The sequence below is a fragment of the Podarcis cretensis genome (genome assembly GCF_951804945.1).
Source record: "Podarcis cretensis genome assembly, chromosome: 11".
Classification (NCBI taxonomy): Eukaryota; Metazoa; Chordata; class Lepidosauria; order Squamata; family Lacertidae; genus Podarcis; species Podarcis cretensis.
The window spans coordinates 63,216,566-63,240,850 of record NC_137180.1 but is presented as its reverse complement, the minus strand read 5'-3'; the positions used below and the strand labels follow the sequence as shown (position 1 = coordinate 63,240,850).

At 47.5% G+C, this 24,285-nt stretch overlaps 2 protein-coding genes across 3 annotated transcripts in view; one reads left to right on the top strand and one right to left on the bottom strand.

The window, feature by feature from the left end:
- Positions 1–332, bottom strand: part of UBE2R2 (ubiquitin conjugating enzyme E2 R2) — a 56,853-nt gene extending 56,521 nt beyond the window's left edge. The window contains exon 1 of the mRNA XM_079995105.1: positions 123–332. Coding sequence (XP_079851231.1) covers positions 123–299 — 177 coding nt within the window. The 5' untranslated portion in view covers positions 300–332. The remainder of the gene's footprint in view (positions 1–122) is intronic.
- Positions 333–14,457: 14,125 nt separating this feature from the next.
- Positions 14,458–24,285, top strand: part of NOL6 (nucleolar protein 6) — a 65,833-nt gene continuing 56,005 nt past the window's right edge. For both annotated transcript variants that reach the window (XM_079994736.1, XM_079994737.1), the window contains exons 1-8: positions 14,458–14,569; positions 16,035–16,268; positions 16,735–16,851; positions 18,554–18,733; positions 19,377–19,545; positions 20,489–20,623; positions 22,012–22,175; positions 23,537–23,657. In XM_079994736.1, the coding sequence (XP_079850862.1) occupies positions 16,035–16,268; positions 16,735–16,851; positions 18,554–18,733; positions 19,377–19,545; positions 20,489–20,623; positions 22,012–22,175; positions 23,537–23,657 (1,120 nt within the window). In that variant the 5' untranslated portion in view covers positions 14,458–14,569. The remainder of the gene's footprint in view (positions 14,570–16,034; positions 16,269–16,734; positions 16,852–18,553; positions 18,734–19,376; positions 19,546–20,488; positions 20,624–22,011; positions 22,176–23,536; positions 23,658–24,285) is intronic.

The following is a 24,285-nucleotide window of genomic DNA, read 5'->3' as shown; positions in this document are numbered from 1 at the left end:
TCCCAGTTAGGACTCCTGTGGGTGGATGGTAGGGGGCGTGGGCAAGACTGGGCGGGCGAGGGGCCTGTATGTGTGTCCCCCCCCCTCGCCCCTCTCTCAGGGGAAGAAGGGGCCCCGCTCACCTTGAAGTAGCCTCCCTCGTAGAGGGTGTTGGGCGGCCCGAAGATGGCCACCTCCCAGTTGTAGAGGTCGGACTCGTCCACCAGGGTGATGCGGAAGCCCTCGACGGGCTCCTCCTGCAGCCCCTTCAGCTCCAGCATCAGCGCCTTCTGCGAGCTGCTCACCTGCTGCTGGGCCATCGCGGCGGCGGCGGCGGCGGCGGGCGAGGGCGGCGGAGGGGCGGCGGCGGGGCGGGCGGGCGGGCGAGCCGCCGAGGGGCAGTCAGGGCCGGCCGGCCCGCGGAGACCCCCTGCAGCAGCTGCCGCCCTCCGCCGCCCGCCCCGGGGCCCCCGCCCGCCCCCCGGGATCCGGATCCCCCGCCCGCCCGCCCGCCCGGCCGCCGCCTCGTCGGCCTCCCTCAGCGGCGGGGGCGGCTCCTCGTCGCGAGGCCTCCTCCTCCTCCTCCTCCTCCGGAGAGGGGCTCCGCGGCGGCGGAGGCAAGGCCTTCGGGGGCTCCGGCCAGGCCTGGGCCCGGAGGCCTCTGAGGGGAGGAGGAGGAGGAGGAGGAGGAGGAGGATGAGGGAGGCCTGCGAGGAAGGCTTCTCCTCAGACGCCTCAGGACTCGGTGAGGGGGAGAAGCGGGGCCCGCTAGGCCGGTCGGTCGGTCGGCCAGCCGCCCGCCGGACGGACGGACGAACTGACGGACCCTCAGGGCTCGGCTGCCTCGCCTGCCTCCCTGGGCGCTCTCTCCACACGGGGACAGACGGACGGGCGGGCGGACAGACGCGCGCACGCGCACACAAACACACGGCCGCCAGCAGCAGCAGCAGCAGCAGCAGCCCCGCGGCCGCCGCTTCCTTTTGTGACGGCGCCGCCGCTCGGCCAGTGACCTCAGCGCGCAAGTTCCACCGCACGCCCCGCCCCCGCCGGCGTCGTCATCAACCCCCGCCGTCGCCTGCTGCTGCTGCCGCCCCGACACATAAGCCGCGCCTTCCCTCGCCCCGCCCCCAAATGAAGCCTCCTTCTTGAGGTCTGTGACTGCTTATTGGCCCGATTTGGAACGCCCGCCTCCTCCTCCAAGCAGCTCGGCGCTGCCCATATAAGGCCTCGGCCATGCCTCCTTCTTGCTTATTGGCTCGATTTGCAACCCCGCCTCCTCCCAATCCCGGAGCTATTCCCCGATTGGGCGCGCCGCCGGCTAAACTACGCGACCCACGCATCCTCTCGGAAACTTAAGGCTTTCCTCCAATCTCTCATGATTGGTAGCTGGTTGCAAAGCCACGCCTCACCTCTCTCCTATTGGGTAACATTTGCAGTTGATTCCGCCCTTCTCATCGGCTACGTTCTTCTATTGGCTAAAGGACCAAGCGTATATATTATGTAGCTATCCCGCCCTCTGGAGCAGCGCCTTCCACCTCATTGGCCACGGTGTCTCTTTTCTAACTTGCTGCCTCCCTTGTCTATTCCCTGATGCGGAACCACTCTCTTCCTTAGGTCCATCCTTTCTTAAAGGGGCAGGGCCATTATTTCCTTCCTGCCTCCTAAACAAAGCCTTTTCCCCTCTCCCAGGATATATGTAAAAAAGTAAATTGAGAAAGTTACTAAGGAAATTGCATGATGATGGGCTGTTTGCTACAGAGTCGTACTGCACTGAGTTAGTCTTGTCCATTCATAATAATAATAATAATAAATTTTATTTATATCCCGCCCTTCCCAGCCGAAGCCGGGCTCAGAGCAGCTAACATCAAATGTATAACACATTAATGAGAAATGTCCCCATTATCATCTGAGGAATATTGGAGGATATTACATAGAGCTTTTATATGCCTGTTGTCTTTGTCCATCGAGTTTTCTTGGCAGGGATACTGGAGTGGCTTGCCGGTTCCTGCTCCAGGAGATATGGAAGGAACATTTCATGCAAAGATTACCATAATAAAAGACAAAAGTGGAAAGGACCTAACAGAAGCAGAAGACATCAAGAAGAGGTGGCAAGAATACACAGAGGAACTATACCAGAAAGAAATGGATGTTTCGTATACTCCAGGTAGTGTGGTTGCTGACCTTGAGCCAGACATCCTGGAGAGTGGAAGTCAAATGGGCCTTAGAAAGCACTGCTAATAACAAGGCCAATGGAAGTGATGATATTCCAGCTGAACTATTTAAAATTTTAAAAGATGGTGCTGTTAAGGTGCTACACTCAATATGCCAGCAAATTTTGAAAACTCAGCAGTGGCCAGAGGATTGGAGAAGATCAGCCTACATCCCAATCCCAAAGAAGGGCGGTGCCAAAGTGTAGCACCCTGCTTGTGGTTAACGCTTAGCTGGAATGAAATATTCAACGCAGCAATAGAGAAATTAAAATAGTAATTTATTTGTCAGACAAATAAATATGAGGCACAGTGGTATATGGTTACCAAGCTCTGGCCTGGCCTCCTGCCATTCTGGCCAGCACTTATATTTCCTTAATCCAGCCCCCTTGCTCCTCCTGTGGCTGCCTCTGTCCAATCAGCCTGGTTGAAATTCCTATTGGCTATTTGCTAGAACCAATCACAAAAGATACACCCATTTCCTCTTGCCCTTTTATGGAAATCAAAAAGCTATATATTCTTCTATCTATAAATGACAAATAAGTAGTAATATATCTTACATGTGTCTCAACAAGGAATCTTAATTACCAGCTCACCTCTTGCCCTCCTTGCCCTATTGCCTTCCAAAACAGATGATTAATCTTGAATTTTTATCTTAAGCATATGTCAAGGATTTTGAGTTCACATCAACATTGAGAGATCTCCTTCATTTGAAGGTTTCTAAACAAAAGGCCTGACAACCTTATATCAGGAGTGCTCGATGGCGTCTCCTGTCTTGGCAAGGGGGGGCTGGTGGCTGATGGCCCCTGTGATCTCTTCCAACTATATAAAATAAGAATCTAGCATTTCTTAAATCCTTTGCATAATTATATTTAAGCTAATATATTTAATACATAAATAACCTTTTAAAAGGAAAAGAAATCTTAAAAGGATCTTAGTTTAAGAAAGAAACAGCTTTAGAAAAGACTTCCCAAAAATGCTCTGTTTCTGCCAGCCAGACCAGTTGTCTTTTTCACTGCTCTTGACCTTCTTAACCTTAGGAAGAAGATATGGCTCATTTTACTATTTATCCACCCTTAATTTGTAGGGTCAGTGTAACCTTGGCTGTCAGCCTGTAATTCCCTTTTTACGACTTTGAGAATTGTTTTCTGCTATAAATCAGGGGGGGCCCTTGTCTAGGAGAAAAACATTTTGCCAAGGTTCTTAGGCAGCTACTCTTCTGCCTGGCATAAAACATAAGCTTTGATAAAAATGCAGGCTTATGATTAGATGCCTCAAAAGAATGCTCCAACTACTGCACAATTGCACTCATTTCACACGCTAGCAAGGTTATGCTTAAAATTCTACAAAATAGACTTAAGCAGTATGTGGACCGAGAACTCCCAGAAGTGCAAGCTGGATTTCGAAGGGGCAGAGGAACCAGAAACCAAATTGCAAACATGCGCTGGGTTATGGAGAAAGCTAGAGAGTTCCAGAAAGACATCTACTTCTACTTCATTGACTATGCAAAAGCCTTTGACTGATAGAATCATAGAATCATAGAGTTGGAAGAGACCACAAGGGCCATCGAGTCCAACCCCCTGCCAAGCAGGAAACACCATCAGAGCACTCCTGACATATGGTTGTCAAGCCTCTGCTTAAAGACCTCCAAAGAAGGAGACTCCACCACACTCCTTGGCAGCAAATTCCACTGTCGAACAGCTCTTACTGTCAGGAAGTTCTTCCTAATGTTTAGGTGGAATCTTCTTTCTTGTAGTTTGGATCCATTGCTCCGTGTCCGCTTCTCTGGAGCAGCAGAAAACAACCTTTCTCCCTCCTCTATGTGACATCCTTTTATATATTTGAACATGGCTATCCTATCACCCCTTAACCTCCTCTTCTCCAGGCTAAACATGCCCAGCTCCCTTAGCCGTTCCTCATAAGGCATCTTTTCCAGGCCTTTGACCATTTTGGTTGCCCTCCTCTGGACACGTTCCAGTTTGTCAGTGTCCTTCTTGAACTGTGGTGCCCAGAACTGGACACAGTACTCCAGGTGAGGTCTGACCAGAGCAGAATACAGTGGCACTATTACTTCCCTTGATCTAGATGCTATACTCCTATTGATGCAGCCCAGAATTGCATTGGCTTTTTTAGCTGCCGCGTCACACTGTTGGCTCATGTCAAGTTTGTGGCCAACCAAGACTCCTAGATCCTTTTCACATGTACTGCTCTCAAGCCAGGTGTCACCCATCTTGTATTTGTGCCTGTCAGGGGCTCAGGAGCAGAGGCACAGGGGAGAGAGGAAATGGAGAGCGAAGGGGAAGAATCTGAGGGCAGCGTAGGGGAGTATGACAGTGGCCCGAGAGATTCCGTGAGCCTCTCCAGCGATTCAGAAGATTCCCAGAAGGGGGCGCCGATGGCCAGGGCAAGGGGGGTCCCAGGGGGGATGCACCAGAAGCAAGGGGCCAGCGGGGACTCCCAAAGCAGCAGCGAGAGATCAGGACCAGCTCCCCCACCAGAGCGTAGTGGGGGGGAAGAGTCCCATGTATCAGGGCCAGCGTCTCCTCCAGTAGGGAGAGAGGATGAGTCAGGGCTGACCACTCCTCCATCGCTGAGTGAGGGAACGGAGGGGAAGTCAGATCCAGCTGGCCCCCCCGAAGGGGGAAGCAGTGACAGGAGCAGTGTAACAGTCAGGAGGAAGGTTGCCGGCTGGGCGCGCGCGCCAAGTTCAAATGTACAGGCGCGCGGGACAGCAGAAGACCTGAATGGGGAACCAGGTCCTAAAGCCCGCCGGAGGCAGGGGGAAGACTCAGGGGACTCAGCGTCAGAAGAGTCTAGAAAGGGCAAGACCCCAGTGGACAGGCGGACCCAGAGGAGGAAAGAGCATAGGAAGAGGTGGAGCAAGGCTAGAGTCTTAAACTGGTGTTTGGGGGGAGGAGATTCAGACGGAGCTTCAGCGGTCTAGACTCCAAGACGTAGAGCTGCGCGCCGCAGCTTTGAAATCGAAACTGATCTTCAATAAAGACTTTTGTATATAACAAGAACTGGCGTTGGTCCTTTGTGAGCTGGGACCTCGGGCAGCTCTGACAGTGCCTCTCATTTTTTTTGCCCAAGTGCAATACTTTACATTTCTCCCTGTTAAAATTCATCTTGTTTGTTTTGGCCCAGTTCTCCAATCTGTCAAGGTCATTTTGAAGTGTGATCCTGTCCTCTGGGGTGTTAGCCACCCCTCCCACTTTGGTGTCATCTGCAAATTTGATCAGGATGCCCTTGAGTCCATCATCCAAGTCGTTGATAAAGATGTTGAATAAGACCGGGCCCAAGACAGAACCCTGTGGCACCCCACTAGTCACTCTTCTCCAGGATGAAGAGGAACCATTGATGAGTACCCTTTGGGTTCGGTCAGTCAGCCAGTTACAAATCCACTGAGTGGTAGCATAGTCAAGACCGCATTTTATCAGCTTCTTTACAAGAATATCATGGGGCACCTTGTCAAATGCCTTGCTGAAATCAAGGTAGGCTACATCCACTGCGTTCCCTTCATCTACCAGGCTTGTAATTCTGTCTGACATGACTTATTTTTCAGAAATCCATGCTGACTATTGGTGATCACAGCATTCCTTTCTAGGTGCTCACAGACTGTTTGCTTAATGATCTGCTCCAGAATCTTCCCTGGTATTGATGTCAGACTGACTGGGCGGTAATTATTTGGGTCCTCTCTTTCCCCCCTTTTGAAAATAGGGACAACATTTGCCCTCCTCCAGTCTGCCGGGACTTCGCCTGTTCTCCAGGAATTCTCAAAGATGACTGTCAGTGGTGCTGAGATCACATCTGCCAGTTCTTTTAATACTCTTGGATGCAGTTCATCTGGCCCTGGAGACTTGAATACATCTAAACTAGCCAAGTATTCTTGTACTATCTCCTTAGTTATTCTGGGCTGTGTTTCCTCTGCTGAATCATTTGCTCCAAATTCTTCAGGTCGGGCATTGTTTTCTTTATCGGAGAAGACTGAGGCAAAGAAGGTATTGAGGAGTTCAGCCCTTTCTGTGTCCCCTGTTTGCATTTCACCATCTTCTCCTCTGAGTGACCCCACTGTTTCTTTGTTCTTCCTTTTGCTACGAACATACCCATAAAAGCCTTTTTTGTTGCTTTTAACCTCTCTAGCAAGCCTGAGTTCATTCTGTGCTTTAGATTTTCTGACTTTGTGTCTACATGTGCTGGCTATTTGTTTGAATTCCTCTTTGGTGGTTTCCCCCCTTTCCCATTTTTTGTACACATCCTTTTTTAATCTTAACTCAGTTAAAAGTTCTTTAGATAGCCACCCTGGCTTCTTTAGGCACCTTCCATGTTTCCGTCTCATTGGTATTGCCTGAAGTTGTGCTTTTACTATCTCCCTCTTAACAAACTCCCAGCCATCATGAACTCCCTTTCCTTTTAGTATTACTGTCCATGGGATCTCACCCAGCACTTCCCTAAGTTTTATGAAGTCAGCTTTCTTAAAGTCAAGAAATTGAGTCCTAGTATGCTTGGCTGCTCCTTTCCGCTGTATAGTAAACTTCAGAAGAGCATGATCACTTGCGCCTAATGATACTTCCACTTCTACCCCACTAACCAGGTCATCAACATTGGTTAGGACCAGATCTAAAATGGCTGTTCCTCTTGTTGCTTCTCCCACTTTCTGGACAATGAAGTTGTCTGCAAGGCCAGTGAGGAATCTGTTTGACCTTATGCTCTTGGCTGAGTTTGACATCCAACAAATATCCGGGTAATTTAAGTCCCCCATTACTACTATCTCCCTTCCTTTTGCATGCTTGGCCATCTGTTCCAGGAAGGCATCATCTATGTCCTCCGTTTGGCTTGGGGATCTATAGTAAATTCCCACAATGAGGTCACTGTTATTCTTCTCTCCCTTAATTTTGACCCAAATGCTCTCACTTTGGCTTTGAGGTTCTAAATCTTGGATCTCTTCACAGGTATACACATCCCTGACATATAACGCCACTCCTCCTCCTTTCTTGTCTGGTCTGTTTCTCTGAAATAGATTGTATCCCTCCATTATTACATTCCAATCGTGGGACTTATCCCACCAGGTTTCAGTGATGCCTATTATGTCATATTTAGTTTGCTGTACCAAGAGCTCAAGCTCATCTTGTTTATTTCCCATGCTTTGCGCATTAGTGTACAGACATTGAAGTCCATTAATCATCCCCCCGTGTCTCTTATTTAAGGATTTTTTCTTCCCACCGCTAGGTCTGCGTGCTGTTTGCTCCATTTGGTCTATGACATTTGGATGATCATCTTCATCAATTGATAGATGATAGATGCTGTGCCGACCACAGCAAACTATGGCAAGTTCTTAAAGAAATGGGAGTGCCTGATCACCTCATCTGTCTCCTGAGAAATCTCTATATGGGACAAGAAGCTACAGTTAGAACTGGATATGGAACAACTGATTGGTTCAAAATTGGGAAAGGAGTACGACAAGGCTGTATATTGATGCTTTTGAATTATGGTGCTGGAGGAGACTCTTGAGAGTCCCATGGACTGCAAGAAGATCAAACGTATCCATTCTTAAGGACATTCCATTTTGGAAGGACAGATTGTGAAGCTGAGGCTCCAATACTTTGGCCACCTCATGAGAAGAGAAGACTCCCTGGAAAAGACCCTGATGTGGGGAAAGATTGAGGGCGCAAGAAGAAGGGGACGACAGAGGACAAGATGGTTGGACAGTTGAAGGAGGTGAGGACAGGTGACCCCACCTAGGCCCAAAGTCACACACACCCCTCAATAATCACCCCAGGCCTCAAAACTGTCTAAAATTCCTTTTGTCTTCTAAAAATCCAAAACAGCTTTTCTCTGCTCTTCTCTGCTTTTCTCACAACATGCATAGGAAAAATGTTATTCTTTTATCAGTACAAGAAGGCTTCAAAAGGCTAATGTCATTGCCAAGAAGGCTCTGTCATTGCCAAGAATACTCAAGCCTGAGAACTGACTTTTATCTCATTCAGTTGTGACATCTTTTGACATGCTGAAACCCCTTGGCTTCTCACCCCCCCCCTTTCCTGGGAAGAGTCCCAAGACAGGAGCTTTCTGTTCATGCTCAGGAAACTCACTCAACATGGGACAGGATTCTTGAAGAGGAGGAGAAAGAGGAGGAAACTGTAAGGGGAATATATGCTCTGTGCACATGACTGTGAACTTGTGCTTGTTTGTGAACTATCACACTTGCTCCTTCTACCAGTTCATGGATGGTAGAAATAAAGCTTTTTCTCCGAAACTATTCCTTGAGTGCCTGTTGAGTCCCATTTTCCCTTTCCCGGGCGCAATATTTTTCCCACTCGAGGGCAAAGCCTCATAAGGCTACACAGTGTTCTCGAAGCTACAAACATGAGTCTGACCAAACTGCGGGAGGCAGTGGAAGACAGGACTATTAGGAGAAATACATGTAGCAATTTGCATTAAAATGTCAAGCATTAATGCGGAGAGCTAAATGTAAGATTGGAAAAATGAAAAGCTGAGAGTGCTGAAACTGACAGATCCTTTCAGCCCTAGAGGTGACACCCAAATTATGGAATTGACCCCCCACAAAAGAAGTCTCACCCAGCATCCATGTTGCAGTTTTTCCAGCACCAGTCCAAACCATTTTTATTCACCCAATAATTTGATTTTATTTTTTGTCGTTTCTAGTTCTACCCCCAGATCTCACCGTTCAGTGAAACCTGGGACACCCAACAATAACTTGTTAGGCGTCTGAAAGAAAACTTAAGCGCTGGGCCCAATTATTTTAAATGGTCAGCAGCTGAGATACCCAGAGAAAGGGATTTGAAATGTACCCACCATATTAAAGCCAGTTAATTGGATGGAACAATTTCAGAGAGATGCAGAGCTGTGCAGCATTGTACTGGATGTACTGGTTCATTAAGCCTACAGGCTGTTCTGAATGCAAGTAATAACTTACATAACTCATGTCATAATTGACATGAGACCAAGCACTTTGAAGAACAGTAAGCCACTTCTGGCGAGAGCCCCATATTTCACTTGCGAATAAAAGAGCTTGTGATTTCTTCTTTCCCCTCCCATCTTTGCGTCCTTTGTCTTGTGGCCTTGGGGCAGAGCTCATCTCAAGAGCTTACAGCTGCTCCCTTATCAGAACACAGAAGCCTTGTTCATGTCGCCTCAAGGGCCCTTGGCTGAAGCTGAACAGCCAAAGGTTGTTTGCTGATTGCGTCTTTTTCTTGAGGAGCTCATCTTCCTACCCTGCAGCTCAGTGCCCAGCATGGAGGTCAATCATTGCCCCTTCCCAGCTTCAGAAGTATCATTAGCTTCAGTCTCCACACATACGTCCTCCTCTCACAACAGCCCTTCTTGGATTTTGACAGTGATTTTAAGCATGTTTGTCCATCAATTCTCTTCTTCAAACGTCATTTCTCCCCTCTGTGCAACCACAGATCCTTGAGCTCATTTTCCCCAATGTGCTTCCCAATGAGTGTTTATTGTGGGATTGGGGTGTTTTTGTGCTGTTTGTGCCTCCTAGTCCCATCAGGTAGCTGATGGGTCTCAAACCCTCTATGAGTTAGGGACTTCCCCTGCATGCGAAGACAGGCTCCGACGGACTTGTCCAACGATCAAAAATGGCAGATTCTTAATGTGCTGTAGAGGGAAGTAAGGGGCAGATGGGGCTTGTAAACCTGGGAAGGAGGTAAACTTCTAGCAGAAGGAAAACTTTTATCCTAAATCTCTGCTGCCTTGTGGGATAGCTTCTGGAGAAGAAAAGGCTAAGAAGTAAACCCTATGCAAATCCAGAATGGAGTCCCCAAGGCAGTGGGATGGCACCTTGTGTGCCTCCTTCTGGCAACTCCTGCAGCCAACAATGTCTAGGCAACACGATGACCATATACATACGTAATAGACAATCTTTATAGAATTCCTTCAAATCATAAAAAGTTCAAAATGAAATCTTTTCTCTCAGAGTCTCTGCAAATCTTTAAATGAAGCAAGGTACCAAACTTTGTACAGTGGAAGACAAGCTGTGAAGCTTTGTGTATTCAACAATGATGTCCAACATTGAACAGTAATTCCAGATATTGACTAGTGTTTTGTAGAATTCTTCATCAGCGTGGTGGGTGGATATAGAATGCTTCATAAACCCATCTTACTTCGAATGAATGTATATAAATGAAAATATCAAATTTTGTGGCACAGTGCTCATGTAATAATGTAGTCACTGCTCTGGTGCCAAATGTCTTGCTCTGCTTTCTTTTGGTTCACAAGGGAGAGGAGGATCTTGTGGTCTTGTGGTCAGGGAGTTCCCTTTGGTGCTGCTAACACAGTGGTTTGACTCCATCCCAGAGGTGCATTCCTTTGTCTCTTGAGGCAGATGCCAGCCTCAAGGTGCCTCCTACCTTCCACCCGCATTTCACTTTAAGATTGCCCCATATTTCTAGTCCTCCATCCTTCCCGGCCAGAGAGGTTACCTCGTTCCCGTCAGGTTCCTAGTACAGTCATACCTCGGATTACAGACACTTCAGGTGGTGCGTTTTCAGGTTGCGCACCGTGCCAAACCCGGAAGTACTGGAAAGGGTTACTTCCGGGTTTCGGCACTCATGCATGCGCAGAAGCGCTAACTTGCGCTTTGCGCATAAGCGCCGAATTGTGACCTGCGCATGCGCAGCGCTGCGGGTTGCGAAAATGGCTCCTGCACAGATCACGTTTGCAACCCGAGTGTCTGAGCCTGAGGGCAAGCAGGTGCCAAACGCTTTGACAGCTCAATCTCTAGGCTTTCCAAACAGTGTCAAGTTCTCTCCTCTGAAGTCTGATTCTTTTCTTTATGTATAAGAACAAGCATTAAAGAGGCCTCCTAGCCTGCTCACAGGTCCTTTATAAGACCAGTGGTAACAGCTGGCCCTGGATAATATTAACCACTCTCAATTTTACCCGTGGACTGCCATGCTGTGGGTTAAACCACAGAGCCTAGGACTTGCCGATCAGAAGGTCGATGGTTCGAATCCCCGCAATGGGGTGAGCTCCTGTTGTTTGGTCCCTGCTCCTGCCAACCTAGCAGTTCAAAAGCATGTCAAAGTGCAAGTAGATAAATATCTACCGCTCCGGCAGGAAGGTAAACGGTGTTTCTGTGCGCTGCTGGCCACATGACCCGGAAGCTGTACGCCGGCTCCCTTGGCCAATAAAGTGAGATGAGCGCCGCAACCCCCGAGTCGGCCACGACTGGACCTAATGGTCAGGGGTCCCTTTACCTTAAATTTAAGATGTATTTTAATTAATTGATCGCCTCTTTTTATGTTCTTATGTTCTTTGTATACTGTGTTACAGTGGTACCTTGGGTTACATACGCTTCAGGTTACAGACTCTGCTAACCCAGAAATAGTACCTCAGGTTAAGAACTTTGCTTCAGGATGAGAACAGAAATCGTGCTCCGGCGGCGCGGCAGCAGCAGGAGGCCCCATTAGCTAAAGTGGTCTTCAGGTTGAGGACAGTTTCAGGTTAAGTACAGACCTCCAGAACGACCTCCAGTCCGCCAATTATTTTGCTTGTTATGAAAGACTATTGCACGGATTTAAACCGGGATCACATGTGCCGCTCCCTCCTCTTATTTGCTGCAAAACGGAATGGATACAATTTGGGAAGTAAAGTAACATCCTATTTCTGGTTGGGACACTTTCAGCAGCAGAAGGAGAAGGGAAAGCATCAGAGCAGCCCAGCACCTCTGCTACAAGAACTTCTTACAAATAATAATAGTAATAACAATAATAATAATAATTAAAAAACAACAACAACAACAATAATTGTTGTTGTTGTTTAGTTGTTTAGTTGTGTCCGCCTCTTTGTGACCCCCTGGACCAGAGCATGCCAGGCACTCCTGTCTTCCTCTGCCTCCCGCAGCTTGGTCAAACTCATGTTTGTAGCTTCAAGAACACTGTCCAACCATCTCGTCCTCTGTCCCTGTTATGTATTGAAGTTCTCACCCTGGCCACCAGGAGTATTGTTCTGTAGTTTTCACTCAGGTCCCCGTCAGTTATTTTAGGCAGGAAACCCTGGGTTGTTGCTGCTACAATGTTGACAGCCGGCTGCCTATAAAAGCAGGACGGCTGAGCTGTTTGCTGTTCAGTTCTGTTCTGTTCCAGCTTACAAATAAAGAGCTGCTTTGGAGAAATCGCTGTGTCGTCTGCTATGTCTACCCGCTATTTAACACTGGCGACAAGGATGGGATCAATGGACATCAGAGCACAGCTAGAAGCGGCCACCCTCTGAGCTGAGCTGAATCACTGAGCTGAAATCATGGAGCAGAACCAATTCAGAGCTGACCATTCTGGCTAGAGCATAGTGTTCCATCCATCGCCCTCCACATCAGCATCGGAACCATGGCTTCACTCGTGCCTCTACCGCCCATTTGCCCCAGCCTCTGAATCATGGGACTCCTACCTCGCTTGGTTCGACTGCTACCTCCAAGCAAATGAGCTGACAAGAGGGTAGAGCAGAAGCGGGGCCTCTCCTCAGCCTTTGTGGCACCGAAGTGTTCGTGACGGCCTGAGCATTGGTTGCGCCTCTAGCAGTCCAGGCAGAGCCGTGGGACACGATTCAACAGAAGCTTCGCAACCACTACGCGCCAAAGCTGTCCAAGATTGCTGCCCACCATGCGTTCTACCACTGGAACCAGGCAGAGGGAGAGTCAATTAACAACTACACCACTGCCCTCTGACAGGCTGCAATGCACTGCGAGTTCCGAGACTTAGACGATGCCCTGATGGATCGAATCATCTGTGGAGTCCAGGACATCCGTCTGCAACGGTGTCTCCTCGCTAAGCTAGACCTCACGCTGCAGAAAGACACTGAGGAGGCCATGGCCTCAGAAGCTGCTAAACTCTCCGCCCAGGAAATCTGCAAGGCTAGTAGCCCGCGTCTTGCTAGGAAGGAGCCGAGCCAAGCCATTTCAGTGGGTCTGCCTGGCTCTCCAGAGATTCAGACCACTGCCGTGCCTGACCGTTCGCCGAGTCCGCTCACAGCGGTTCCTTCAACAGCAGTGGAACCAAGGAACTTGACTCAATGCCACATTTGGTCACGCCACATTTGGTCACATCATAGTCACAATCAGAATTGGAAGGCAACCTGGACTCTGCTACTGGCCCTCGGCGATCCAGCAGGGTTTCCAAGTGCCCAGCGTATTTAAGAGACTATGTTCACTGGACAAACTGCACATTTAAAGCTGTATGGTGAATAGGGTCAATTAATATGCTTATGTGCCTTACTAAAACCAATAAGGGTATTGCTGTATGTAATGGAACCACTATGATTGTAACTAATGCCTTATCTCGGTGGGGAGGGGTATGATGTATTGAAGTCCTCACCCTGGCCACCAGGAGTATCCTGTATATAGTTTTCACTCAGGTCCAGTTACTTTAGGTGGCAAACCCTGGGTTGTTGTTGCTACAATGTTGACAGCCGGCTGCCTATAAAAGCAGGTCAGCTGAGCTGTTTCCTGTTCAGTTCTGTTCCAGCTTACAAATAAAGAGCTGCTTGGAGAAATCGCTGCGTTGTCTGCTATGTCTACCCACTATTTAACAGTCCCCTTCTCCTTGTGCCCTCCATCTTTCCCAGCATCAGGGTCTTTTCCAGGGAGTCTTCTCTTCTCATGAGGTGGCCAAAGTATTGGAGCCTCAGCTTCAGGATCTGTCCTTCCAGTGAGCACTCAGGGCTGATTTCCTTCAGAATGGATCGGTTTGATCTTCTTGCAGTCCATGGGACTCTCCAGAGTCTCCTCCAGCACCAGAATTCAAAAGCATCAATTCTTTGGCGATCAGCCTTCTTTATGGTCCAGCTCTCACTTCCATACATCACGACTGGGAAAACCAGGGCTTTAACTATACGACCTTTGTTGGCAAGGTGATGTCTCTGCTTTTTAAGATTAAGATTATTTTTAACAATAATAATAGCAACAGCAATAACCGCTCCTTTTAGGGTCTTCTGAGCCTGGGCAGACCCTGCCAACGCCTCGTGCGACCCAATCACAGCAATACTAAAAGCAGAATTTTTGCTACTGATTTCCGTTCTTTGCGGTGGGGAAGGATCTCCTATGCGTACCCGGAATTCCCCCCGCAATCAGCGAGATGGGCTCCTCTTCATCTTTTCATATATCTCCGTTCCACGGAGCGGCGCGTCGATAGAGACCGCTGTTCGGAAGGCGCTAGGCGCGTGCGCGTCGACCGTGGGCGTGGCCTCGCGGCCCTCTTTGTTCCCATTGGATGGGGTTTCTTTCTTTTTTTTCCTCCCCCCTGAGTTTGGGCTGTTTCGTCCAATCAGGAGCCACCCGGAAGTGATCGGAGGCTGCTCCGGATTCCGCGTGGCTTTGCTTAGTTCCACCCACGTGGAATGCAGGAGGGAGCAAGCAGAAGGTGGGTTTCGTGTAACGGGGGGTGGATGGGGGGGGGTTGCGCGTGATCCTGAGGGAAATCCTAAAGCTGTAGAATGGGAAGCAATAACATTTTGTGTTGTGAGCCGCCCTGTGATCTTCGCATGAAGGGCGCCGTGCAAAACTGATGAATAAAATAAATTAAGTAACTGAATAACGGAACTTAGACAGCAATCTAAGTGAAGAAGTCGGATTAAAAAATAGGATAAATTGTCCCTGGTTTACTTCGATGGCATTAAAGAGAGAGAGGAGAAAAAAATGATGTCAATTTAGTTTTTATATTGCTTATTATATTAAAACATCTCTCTAAGGGGTTTACAGAAAACTGAAACAACAACAGACAAGATAAACAAAAATATTACAAAAATCCCCAGTTATTTGGGCTTCATTGTAACTTTTGTTGTAGAGAGTGTGTAAGTAGTCCCATAAGCAGTGCTGGATTTACGTACAGTGGTACCTCAGGTTACATGCGCTTCAGGTTACAGACTCCGCTAACCCAGAAATAGTACCGCGGGTTAAGAACTTTGCTTCAGAATGAGAACAGAAATTGTGCTCTGGCGGCGCGGTGGAAGCGGGAGGCTCCATTAGCTAAAGTGGTGCTTCGGGTTAAGAACAGTTTCAGGTTAAGAACGGATCTCCAGAACGAATTAAGTACTTAACCCAAGGTACCACTGTATAAGCTAAACAAGCTATAGTTTGAGCCCCACTCTCTTGGGGGCCCCCAAGGGGAAAAAACCTGGATGTACGTTTCCAGAATATAAGATAAAAACAAATAAAATAAAACCTACATACAGCAGCAGTGTTTTGTGTTGTGTAGGCTCCTTTGAGTAATGGGCCCTGCCTGCTAGCCTGCTCCCTAAAATATCACTGGTTTGCTCATTTCTGAAGACAGGAGTGCCTGGCGTGCTCTGGTCCACGGGGTCACGAAGAGTCGGACACGACTAAACGACTAAACAACATATCAATTACTTTGATAAAATACATATTTTGTTATGTGCAAATGACTTTAGCTACCTATTAGGTCCATGTTACCATATAGCGTATATTCAACACAATAAACAGCAACGATTTGTTGTTGACAAAGGGCCACTGGACATATAAAGAGCCCCATTACCTTCCGTAGCTGAGGCCTCATCAGACCTAAATCCGGCCCTGCCCATAAGGAAGATCTTCACCCCACATTCTTATCCAGGGACTGATTGTGTTTATCTTCTCTTGGGTTGAGTAATGGCTGTAGTAGTAGATGTCCCCAGACCCATTCTCTTCTCTTTACCCATCCGTTGGGGAGTTGGAAGTATTCTGACAAGTCAATTCATGAAAACAATACAATTCAATAAGGTCCTGCTTATTCAAACAAACTTCTGAGCAGGCTTGTACCAAAAAATTAAAATAAAATGACTGTGGGGTTACTTTCAAGGCTGATCTGTTTTCCTTTGGTCTCTCTGCAGATGTCTGAAGAGGCAGAGAGAGAAGCAGGCGTGGGAGACTCCGAGAGAGAAGATGGGGAAGCTCTTGCTAAGGAAGGGAGACCACGAGGAAAGAAAAGGTCTCTTGTTGCTGAGGGCGTCCTGCAACCGGTGAAGCTTTGCAAGGCTGAACTATACAAGCCGCCCACCAACGAGGAGCTGACACGCCTGAAGGAAACAGAGAGCCTGTTTCACTCCAACCTTCTGCGCTTGCAGGTCAGGCTAACTTAGCAGGGTTAGTCCTTTTGTGGGCAGGTGTTGTGGGAGAAGGGTTACTGTAACTAAGACAAAGCCCCTAATTAATTGTACTTGAAAGCACCTGCATGGTACCCAGAATTTTGTTTCAGTCTATGGGCTTCCAGTCACTGGCTGAATATTCAAGACTCCTCTTTCTCCCTCGGTTCTCCAACTACACTGCCTTACTGAGCTTCCTGCCCCATTTTGCGTAAATGCCAGGCTTTTAGTCCTCTCCTGCGAAGCTTTCTTTCTGCTGTTCTGTTTTACACACTTCTCAATTCCTCTTAAACCCTTCTTTCATTCTATCTTGTCTCACAGTTATTTATTGTTTTATATCTCGTATTATGTAATGCCCCGTTACCTCACTTTTGGGTTGTTAGTAATAGCAATGAAGTTGTATTTTTTTAATGTGGCAAGTGGCATCTCTCCTTTCTCCCCTGTGCAGATTGAGGAGCTTTTAAAAGAGGTGACTCTCAAGGAGAAGAGGAAGCAGAAAATCGACTCCTTCCTTCGCGAAATCAATGCCTTGCTGAGCACAGTCCCAGAGACCCCGCAGAGAGACGTATGTCCAAGATGCATGTAGTTTTACAACTCAATCTTATGCATGTTCACTCGGAAGTAAGCCCCCTCATGTTTCATGGGGCTCGCTCCCTAATAAATGCATTTAGGATGGTGGCCTTTGTAGTTGAGGTGTAAACACTTGCTGCAATCCTATCAGTTTTGTTTAAACCCAACAAACTGTGATTAATCCTAACAGTAGTTTCTTTGAAACAAGCTAACTTCACAGCACGGATCGTGAAGCTGGCTTCTTTCAACACATCATGCTTAAGATTAGCCGCAGTTTAGGGTGTGGATGTAACACTGAACTGTAGCTCTTCTGAAGTAGGAGCTTCCAGTCTCCTTGCTGCTACCCCAGTGGAGAAGGAGAGCTTAAATGTCCATGTGTGCATGCGGCAGTAGACTCATTTCCTTCACAGCGAACCATAGTTTACCATGATGTTCAAATGTGGCCACTGAAATAGATTGTACATTGTACACTCATAACTGTTAGTGTCTTCTCCCCCAATGTCTCTGGCAAAAAGAGGCTTTTCCTTTTCCTTTCCCTTTTTTTTTAAAAAATAATAATAATACTTTATTTAGAATTTAGCAATAACAAAGGAAAAGATCACAGTTGTTGCTACATCAATTCATTACAATTAACCAATTTTAACAATATATAAATAGTACTAGAAAAATTGCACAACATCACTTTTAACTTACTGAAGTTTTCATATTACACTTTTATGTCTTTATCTCTTTCTTAACATATCAAAAAGAGAAAGACCAAGAAAGGAGGCACAAAAAAAGAAAAGAGAAGAGGAGGAAGAAGGGGGGGGAGGGGAAGGGAAAAAAGGAAAAAGAAAACAAAAGAAAACAAACACATTTGGCTTCCGATAAGACTCATTGTATTATTGTTTCTACAATTTTTTCACACACAGTTCCAAGTTACTGTATTTCTTTCTTTGTTTTCGTCAGATATCAAAAAACATTATATTTGTTGCTGTACAAGGATAACTCTGTTTCTGCCAGGAGATATTTGTTATTGTAATGCTTTCCCAAATACTCCTTAAAGACTTTACATTCTTTCGGCCTCGGTCCTGTATACCTGAAGGAGCGTCTCCACCCCCATCGTTCAGCCTGGACACTGAGATCCAGCACCGAGGGCCTTCTGGCGGTTGCCTCACTGCGAGAAGTGAGGTTACAGGGAACCAGACAGAGGGCCTTCTCGGTAGTGGCGCCCGCCCTGTGGAACGCCCTCCCTTCAGATGTGAAGCAAATAAGCAGCTATATTCTTTTAAAAAGACATCTGAAGGCAGCCCTGTTTAGGGAAGTTTTTAATATTTAATGCTATATGCTTTTAACACTTGATTGGAAGCCACCCAGAGTGGCTGGGGAAACTCAGCCAGATGGGCGGGGTATAAATAAATAAATAAATTATTATTATTATTATTATTATTATTATTATTATTTCTGTACTTTCTGTTTTGGACAACATCTAATTCTCCCTGTCATCATGGCCATCTGTAGATATTCTATCATTTGGACCTGCCACTCATTTGTCGTAGGTGTTTGGTCACTTTTCCAATTTCTTGGAATTAAGATCCTGGCTGCCAAAAAGAGAGGCTTTTCCTAGCTCTGTTCCCTGAGATCCTTTTTCACTGGCGGGCCCCATCCTGTACTCAGGGTGTGCTTTAACCTTTTTCTTCTATCCTGTCTCCTCCTAGATCACCAATCAGTCCTGGCTCCCCAGTGGGATGAAGGTCCCCCTCCAGCAGCTTCCTTTCTCCGTCAAGGGCCACTTTCGCTTCCTTCCCCCTGCCGAGGTGAAAGTGGTGGGGAGTTACCTGCTGGGCACCTGCATCAAGCCCGAGGTCAATGTGGATGTGGCAGTGACGATGCCCAAGGTTAGTGGCACTGGCACAAGTGAGAGGCAGACCACAAGCTGCCTAGCTTCAGCATTGTCTTCATCCCACAGGGCCAAAATTTGCAATAGGTTTTGTGGTTTGTGTTTTTGTGTGAGTGCAGTGCACACCAACAATGGCATAATAATTTCTAGATTCAGGTAGGTAGCCGTGTTGGTCTGACGCAGTTGAAATAAATGAAAAAATAAAAAAATTGTCCAGCAGCACCTTAGAGACCAACTAAGTTTGTTCTGGGTATAAGCTTTCGTGTGCACGCACACTTCTTCAGATACCAAAAGTTTTTAATAATAATTTCTGTTGAAGGCAAGTTTCAAAAAAAGGTTTTTGTTAGGGTATATATTTTATGGGGCAATCCCTCTTGCTGGCCGTAGTAGGACCAACTTTGCCAGTTAGCCCTGGTGATCATTTGATGTCTACTGACTGGGTCGTTCCCCCCCCCAATGACCCCTGAATTTTAGAATTTTATTGATATTGATGCTGCATTTTATGTTGTACTTTATGCTGTTTTAAGTCACATTTTAATCAATGTTTTATTTTTGCTGCTTGCCTCCCTGAGCCCGGTTTTTAAACTGGGAAGGGCGGGGTATAAATAAAATTTATTATTATTATTATTAATTGCTTTTAGGAGATCTTCCAGGACAAGGACCACCTAAACCAGCGCTACCACCGCAAGAGGGCTCTCTACCTGGCCTGCTTGGCCCACCACCTGGCCAAGAAGAAGCTCTTTGGGGCCGTGAAGTTTGCCTACGTCAACGGCAACCACCTGAAGCCGGTCGTGCTCCTGCAGCCGCAAGGTGAGGGTGGCTTTCCGCCTGCTCCTTGATCCAGACGCCCTTCCTTTTCCTTTGTCTCCCTGTACTAGAGCACCAGGTTTAGGCAGAAAAATAAGTGATGGGTTCTGGTGGGCTGAGCAGGAGCCTGCAGCGTGATGCTGCAATGCCAGAGGCAGCTGCAGTTTTCGATTGCATAAGGCTGCATCTTAAAATGGGTTAGAGTAAGCGAGTGCTGCAAGACAGGTTATTACAGTGGACGCTCAGGTTGCGAACGTGATCCGTGCGGGATGCATGTTCACAACCTGCAGGACCCGCAACCCCTAGCGGTGCGTCTGCGCACGTGCGTGTTGGACTTCTGCGCATACGCAAAGCGCGATTGAGTGCTTCTGCGCATGCGCGACTGCCGAAACCCAGAAGTAACCTGTTCTGGTACTTCTGGGTTTCGGTGGTCCGTAACCCAAAAAAAGCAACTTGAAGCTTCTGTAACCTGAGGTATGACTGTATTCGTTAATTCTGGTTTATTTATTCAGTTGTATTTATAGTTCACCTTTTCCTCCAAAGAAATTCAAGGTGGTGTACAGGGTTCTCCTTCTCCTCCTTGAATACTCCCAGCAACCCTGTGGCCAAGCCCAGGTCTCATAGGTTCTAGTCTGATGATCCAACCACTACTACACACTGTCTCATTTACATAGCTCGCCCATCTCTGAATGGTCAGGGGTGAATTTAGAAAACATTACACAAGTGCAAGATAGTAATGGAATCATGAAATAAAACCACAAACTAACCAATAATGAAGTTAGCAATATAGCAGGAGGGGAGATGTCCAGTCTGCTAACAGCCTCAAGGGTAGAGAGGCGTGTCTTGAGGGAGGGAGATGTTCTTAAAAGTCTGGGCCTGGGTGCCTTCTCCTTACCGACGCTCCTGGCTTGCCTCTTACTCACCCTGCTTCGTGGGGTTTTCCCAGGGAAAGACATGAAGTTGGTGACTGTCCGCCTCTACGCTTGTCCTGCCCAGGGCGTCTTCAAGACCAGTCGCCTGCACCCCAACAAGAACAACGTCCGCACGGCTTGGTTCACGGAGAAGCGCTCCCCTGTCGCAGGTATTATTATTATTCTATACTTATTTATACACTGCCTTTTCCCGCTGACAGGGACTCAAGGAGGCTTACACTGTGTAACATTTCTGAGCACAAGTCAAAGTGTTGGTGCTGGCCTTTAAAGCCCTAAACAGCCTCGGTCCAGTAGACCTGAAGGAGTATCTCCACCCCCATCGTTCTGCCAGGACACTGAGGTCCAGCGCCAAGGGCCGTCTGGCGGTTCCCTCATTGCAAGAAGCAGAGCTACAGGGAACCAGGCAGAGGGCCTTCTCGGTGGTTGCGTCCGCCCTGTGGAACACCCTCACATCAGATGTCAAAGAGATAAACAACTACCTGACATTTAGAAGACATCTGGAAGGCAGCCCTGTTCAGAGAAGTTTTTAATGTGTGACATTTTGATGTATTTCTCATCTTTGTTGGAAGCCGCCCAGAGTGGCTGGGGAAACCCAGCCAGATGGGCAGGGTACAAATAATAAATTATTATTATTACTGATCTACACACATAAAACAAATTCATGCACAGGCATCTTCCAAAAGCCCATCCCAAACCCAAGCCCCAAAAGTCCCATGTCGATCGGCAAATGGTAATGGGGGCAGGTTCGTGAAATCTGGAAGCCCCTAGTCATGAACCGGCACATGGGCGGTGGATACAGGTTCAGTCATTCTGACTCAAGGAACGAGGCAGTGGAGCAGCTCGGCAGCTGTATCCATGACTGAGCAACCCTTTTTAGGATCCACTCTGCTCACCCCAAAAAGGGGGAGGGGCTTGAAAAGGTGCCCTAAACATAGTCTGCCTCCCTTTTTCCCTGATTGGGTTACCGCACCCAGTGAGGTCACCACCCAGCGGTCATAAAAGACAGTTGAACTTTTTTTCAATCTTACTTGGCTGCAAGTGATTGCCAAAAAAGAAGACAAATAAAATAGGAACAGCAAAAAAAGTAGGAGAAAAAACAATCATCAAAAAAACCAATTAAACATTAATAGAATTAACTATGGATAGATAAGATAGATTAAAAACTTGCAGCCTATTGCAACAAAAGTAGCATGGCACCAGCCCCCTTTGTTAAAAGGAATTTTTAAAAAACGTTTTTCTGGTTATTGCTGTTTTCCTTTTGTTCCCCCTGTGAACGATGCCATGGCCTTTGGCTAGCGCAATAAAGTTTACAAATGAATATATAAACCTTTGATGAACTTGTGTATTCCTGCCTAATAACCCCCCTTCTAAGCTACACAGAAAGTTAGCCAGAGTGTCTCCATTGTAGACTTGGATGTTGTGTTTCTGTTGTTGGGTTCTGGGTGGTTTTAAGGCAGACAAGAAGGCAGCAGCTGACAGCGTCCGCCATATTTGTTCGTCATGGACCGGTGGTGATCTCCTCTTCTGCCTTTCCTAGGAGCCTCGGAGCCACCGACGCCACGCTACAACAACTCCATTTTGTGGGACCTGGTCCTGGAGTCCAGCCGGCTCTTCCTCTCGGAGGCGGCCCATGACTTCCAAGGCATGCGAGACGGGGTGTCTCTCCTCAAAGTGTGGCTGCGCCAACGTGGACTTCACCAGGTAACTGGACCCGGGCACAATGGGGGGAGACCTGGGCCATCCTTGCTTCCTCACCCTTGAGCAGCCTGGCTGTTGTGACAAGACCGCGTTGTCAACTGCCCTGAGATCTACAGGTATAGGGCGGTATGCAAATTTAATAAATAAAAATTTGGGGTTACAATCAAATATTTGGGGTTACAATGGTGGTGCTGGCTAGGGCCTGTGGAAGTTGTAGTCCCAAGAATTCTGGAGGACACCAGGTTTGCAAAATCTGCTAAAAGTTGCGATCCCTTTGCACTATGCTAAAAATGCTAAAAATGTCTCGAGCAGCTGCAGGCTACATTCCTAAACAGGACCGTCTTCACCCAGCGGGGTGCAAGGGGTGCGGGGCACCTGGATGCCGAATTCTGGGGGGTGCCTCTCAATTCTGGGGGGCGCCAGCGGAGGTGAAAAGCAATGGAGCGAAAGTCCCCACCCCCTCCTCCATTACTCTGTTGCAGTACTGCGCCTAAGATTTCAGATTAAAAATGCCACTGCTGGAATGAAAGGAGGACCACTTCCAGCCACGCTCTGAAGACTGGAGAAGAGATCCTCTTAAGAATATTAGGGGGGCAGGCAGGGGAAACATGGCTTTGTTTTTTGCAGTCTTCAGGGGAAGAACTAGACCATGCGAAAAATGAACACGATATTTTAGCTGCGGTTCATTCCATTTCAGATTTGTATTCTTGTTGTAAAGTCCGTATAGTTAAAGCCATGGTTTTCCCAGTAGTGATGTATGGAAGTGAGAGCTGGACCATCAAGAAGGCTGATCGCCAAAGAATTGATGCTTTTGAATTCTGGTGCTGGAGGAGACTCTTGAGAGTCCCATGGACTGCAAGAAGATCAAACCTCTCCATTCGGAAGGAAATCAGCCCTGAGTGCTCACTGGAAGGACAGATCCTGAAGCTGAGGCTCCAATACTTTGGCCACCTCATGAGAAGAGAAGACTCCCTGGAAAAGACCCTGATGTTGGGAAAGATGGAGGGCACAAGGAGAAGGGGACAACAGAGGACGAGATGGTGGGACAGTGTTCTCGAAGCTACAAACATGAGTCTGACCAAACTGCGGGAGGCAGTGGAAGACAGGAGTGCCTGGCGTGCTCTGGTCCAGGGGGTCACAAAGAGTCGGACACGACTAAACGACTAAACAACAACAAACAACATTCTTGTTGTAAAAAAGCATGCCTAGTCATTCTGTTCTTGCACCCATAACCTAGGTTCAAAGTGCCATTTAGCTCCTAGCTTTCTAGCACTGGGTGGCTGGAGGATTTGGGAATCTGCAGCCGAAGAGCGCCTTGTGCCAACTTTTGTGTATTGTCCATTTCTTCCCTCCCCCCCCCCCAGGGCTTTGGGTGCTTCAATGGTTTCATGGCTTCTATGCTGGTGGCGTATCTCTTGGAGAAGCACAAGATCAACAAAGTGATGAGTGGATACCAGGTGTTGAGGAACAGCCTTCAGTTCTTAGGTAAGCCCAGTGCGCTTTGGCTCTGAGGTGGGAGGTGCTTAGATCATAGCTGTCAACCTTCCCTTTTTTTGCAGGAAATTCCCTTATTCCAGTGCCATTTCTCGCTGTTATTGTTAGATTGTTAGATATCCCGTAGACTGTCCCCGGGACAGGTGAGGCTGCTGATCCCTTATTTTCGAGGCTGCTGATCCCTTATTCTCAAATCCGAAAGTTGACAGCTATGGCTTAGATCTGAGCTGGTTTGTGGGGCTCCCTGCCTTTCCACCCTCAATCACAGACCGAGCCACCCATTTGGCTGAATAATAATACAATACGATAATCTTTATTGTCATTGTCCCATACAGAACAACGAAATTGAAAATCTACATCAGACAGTCAGAAATCAACAAGCCTGCTATCCCAGCCTGGTTAGCCCCCTTAAAACTCTGATACCCCATAATTAAACACAATATACTCCCATAGAGACTACCTTACACTGCGTTTAAAACCAAAATCGCATTTGGATAGAAACTGTTTCTCAGGTGGTCTTTATAACCCTGTACCTTCTTCCAGAAGGCAGAAGGTGAAAGAGATCATTTCCGGGGTGCGCACTATCCTGCGCTATCTCTGCAGCTTTCTTAGGGCACCT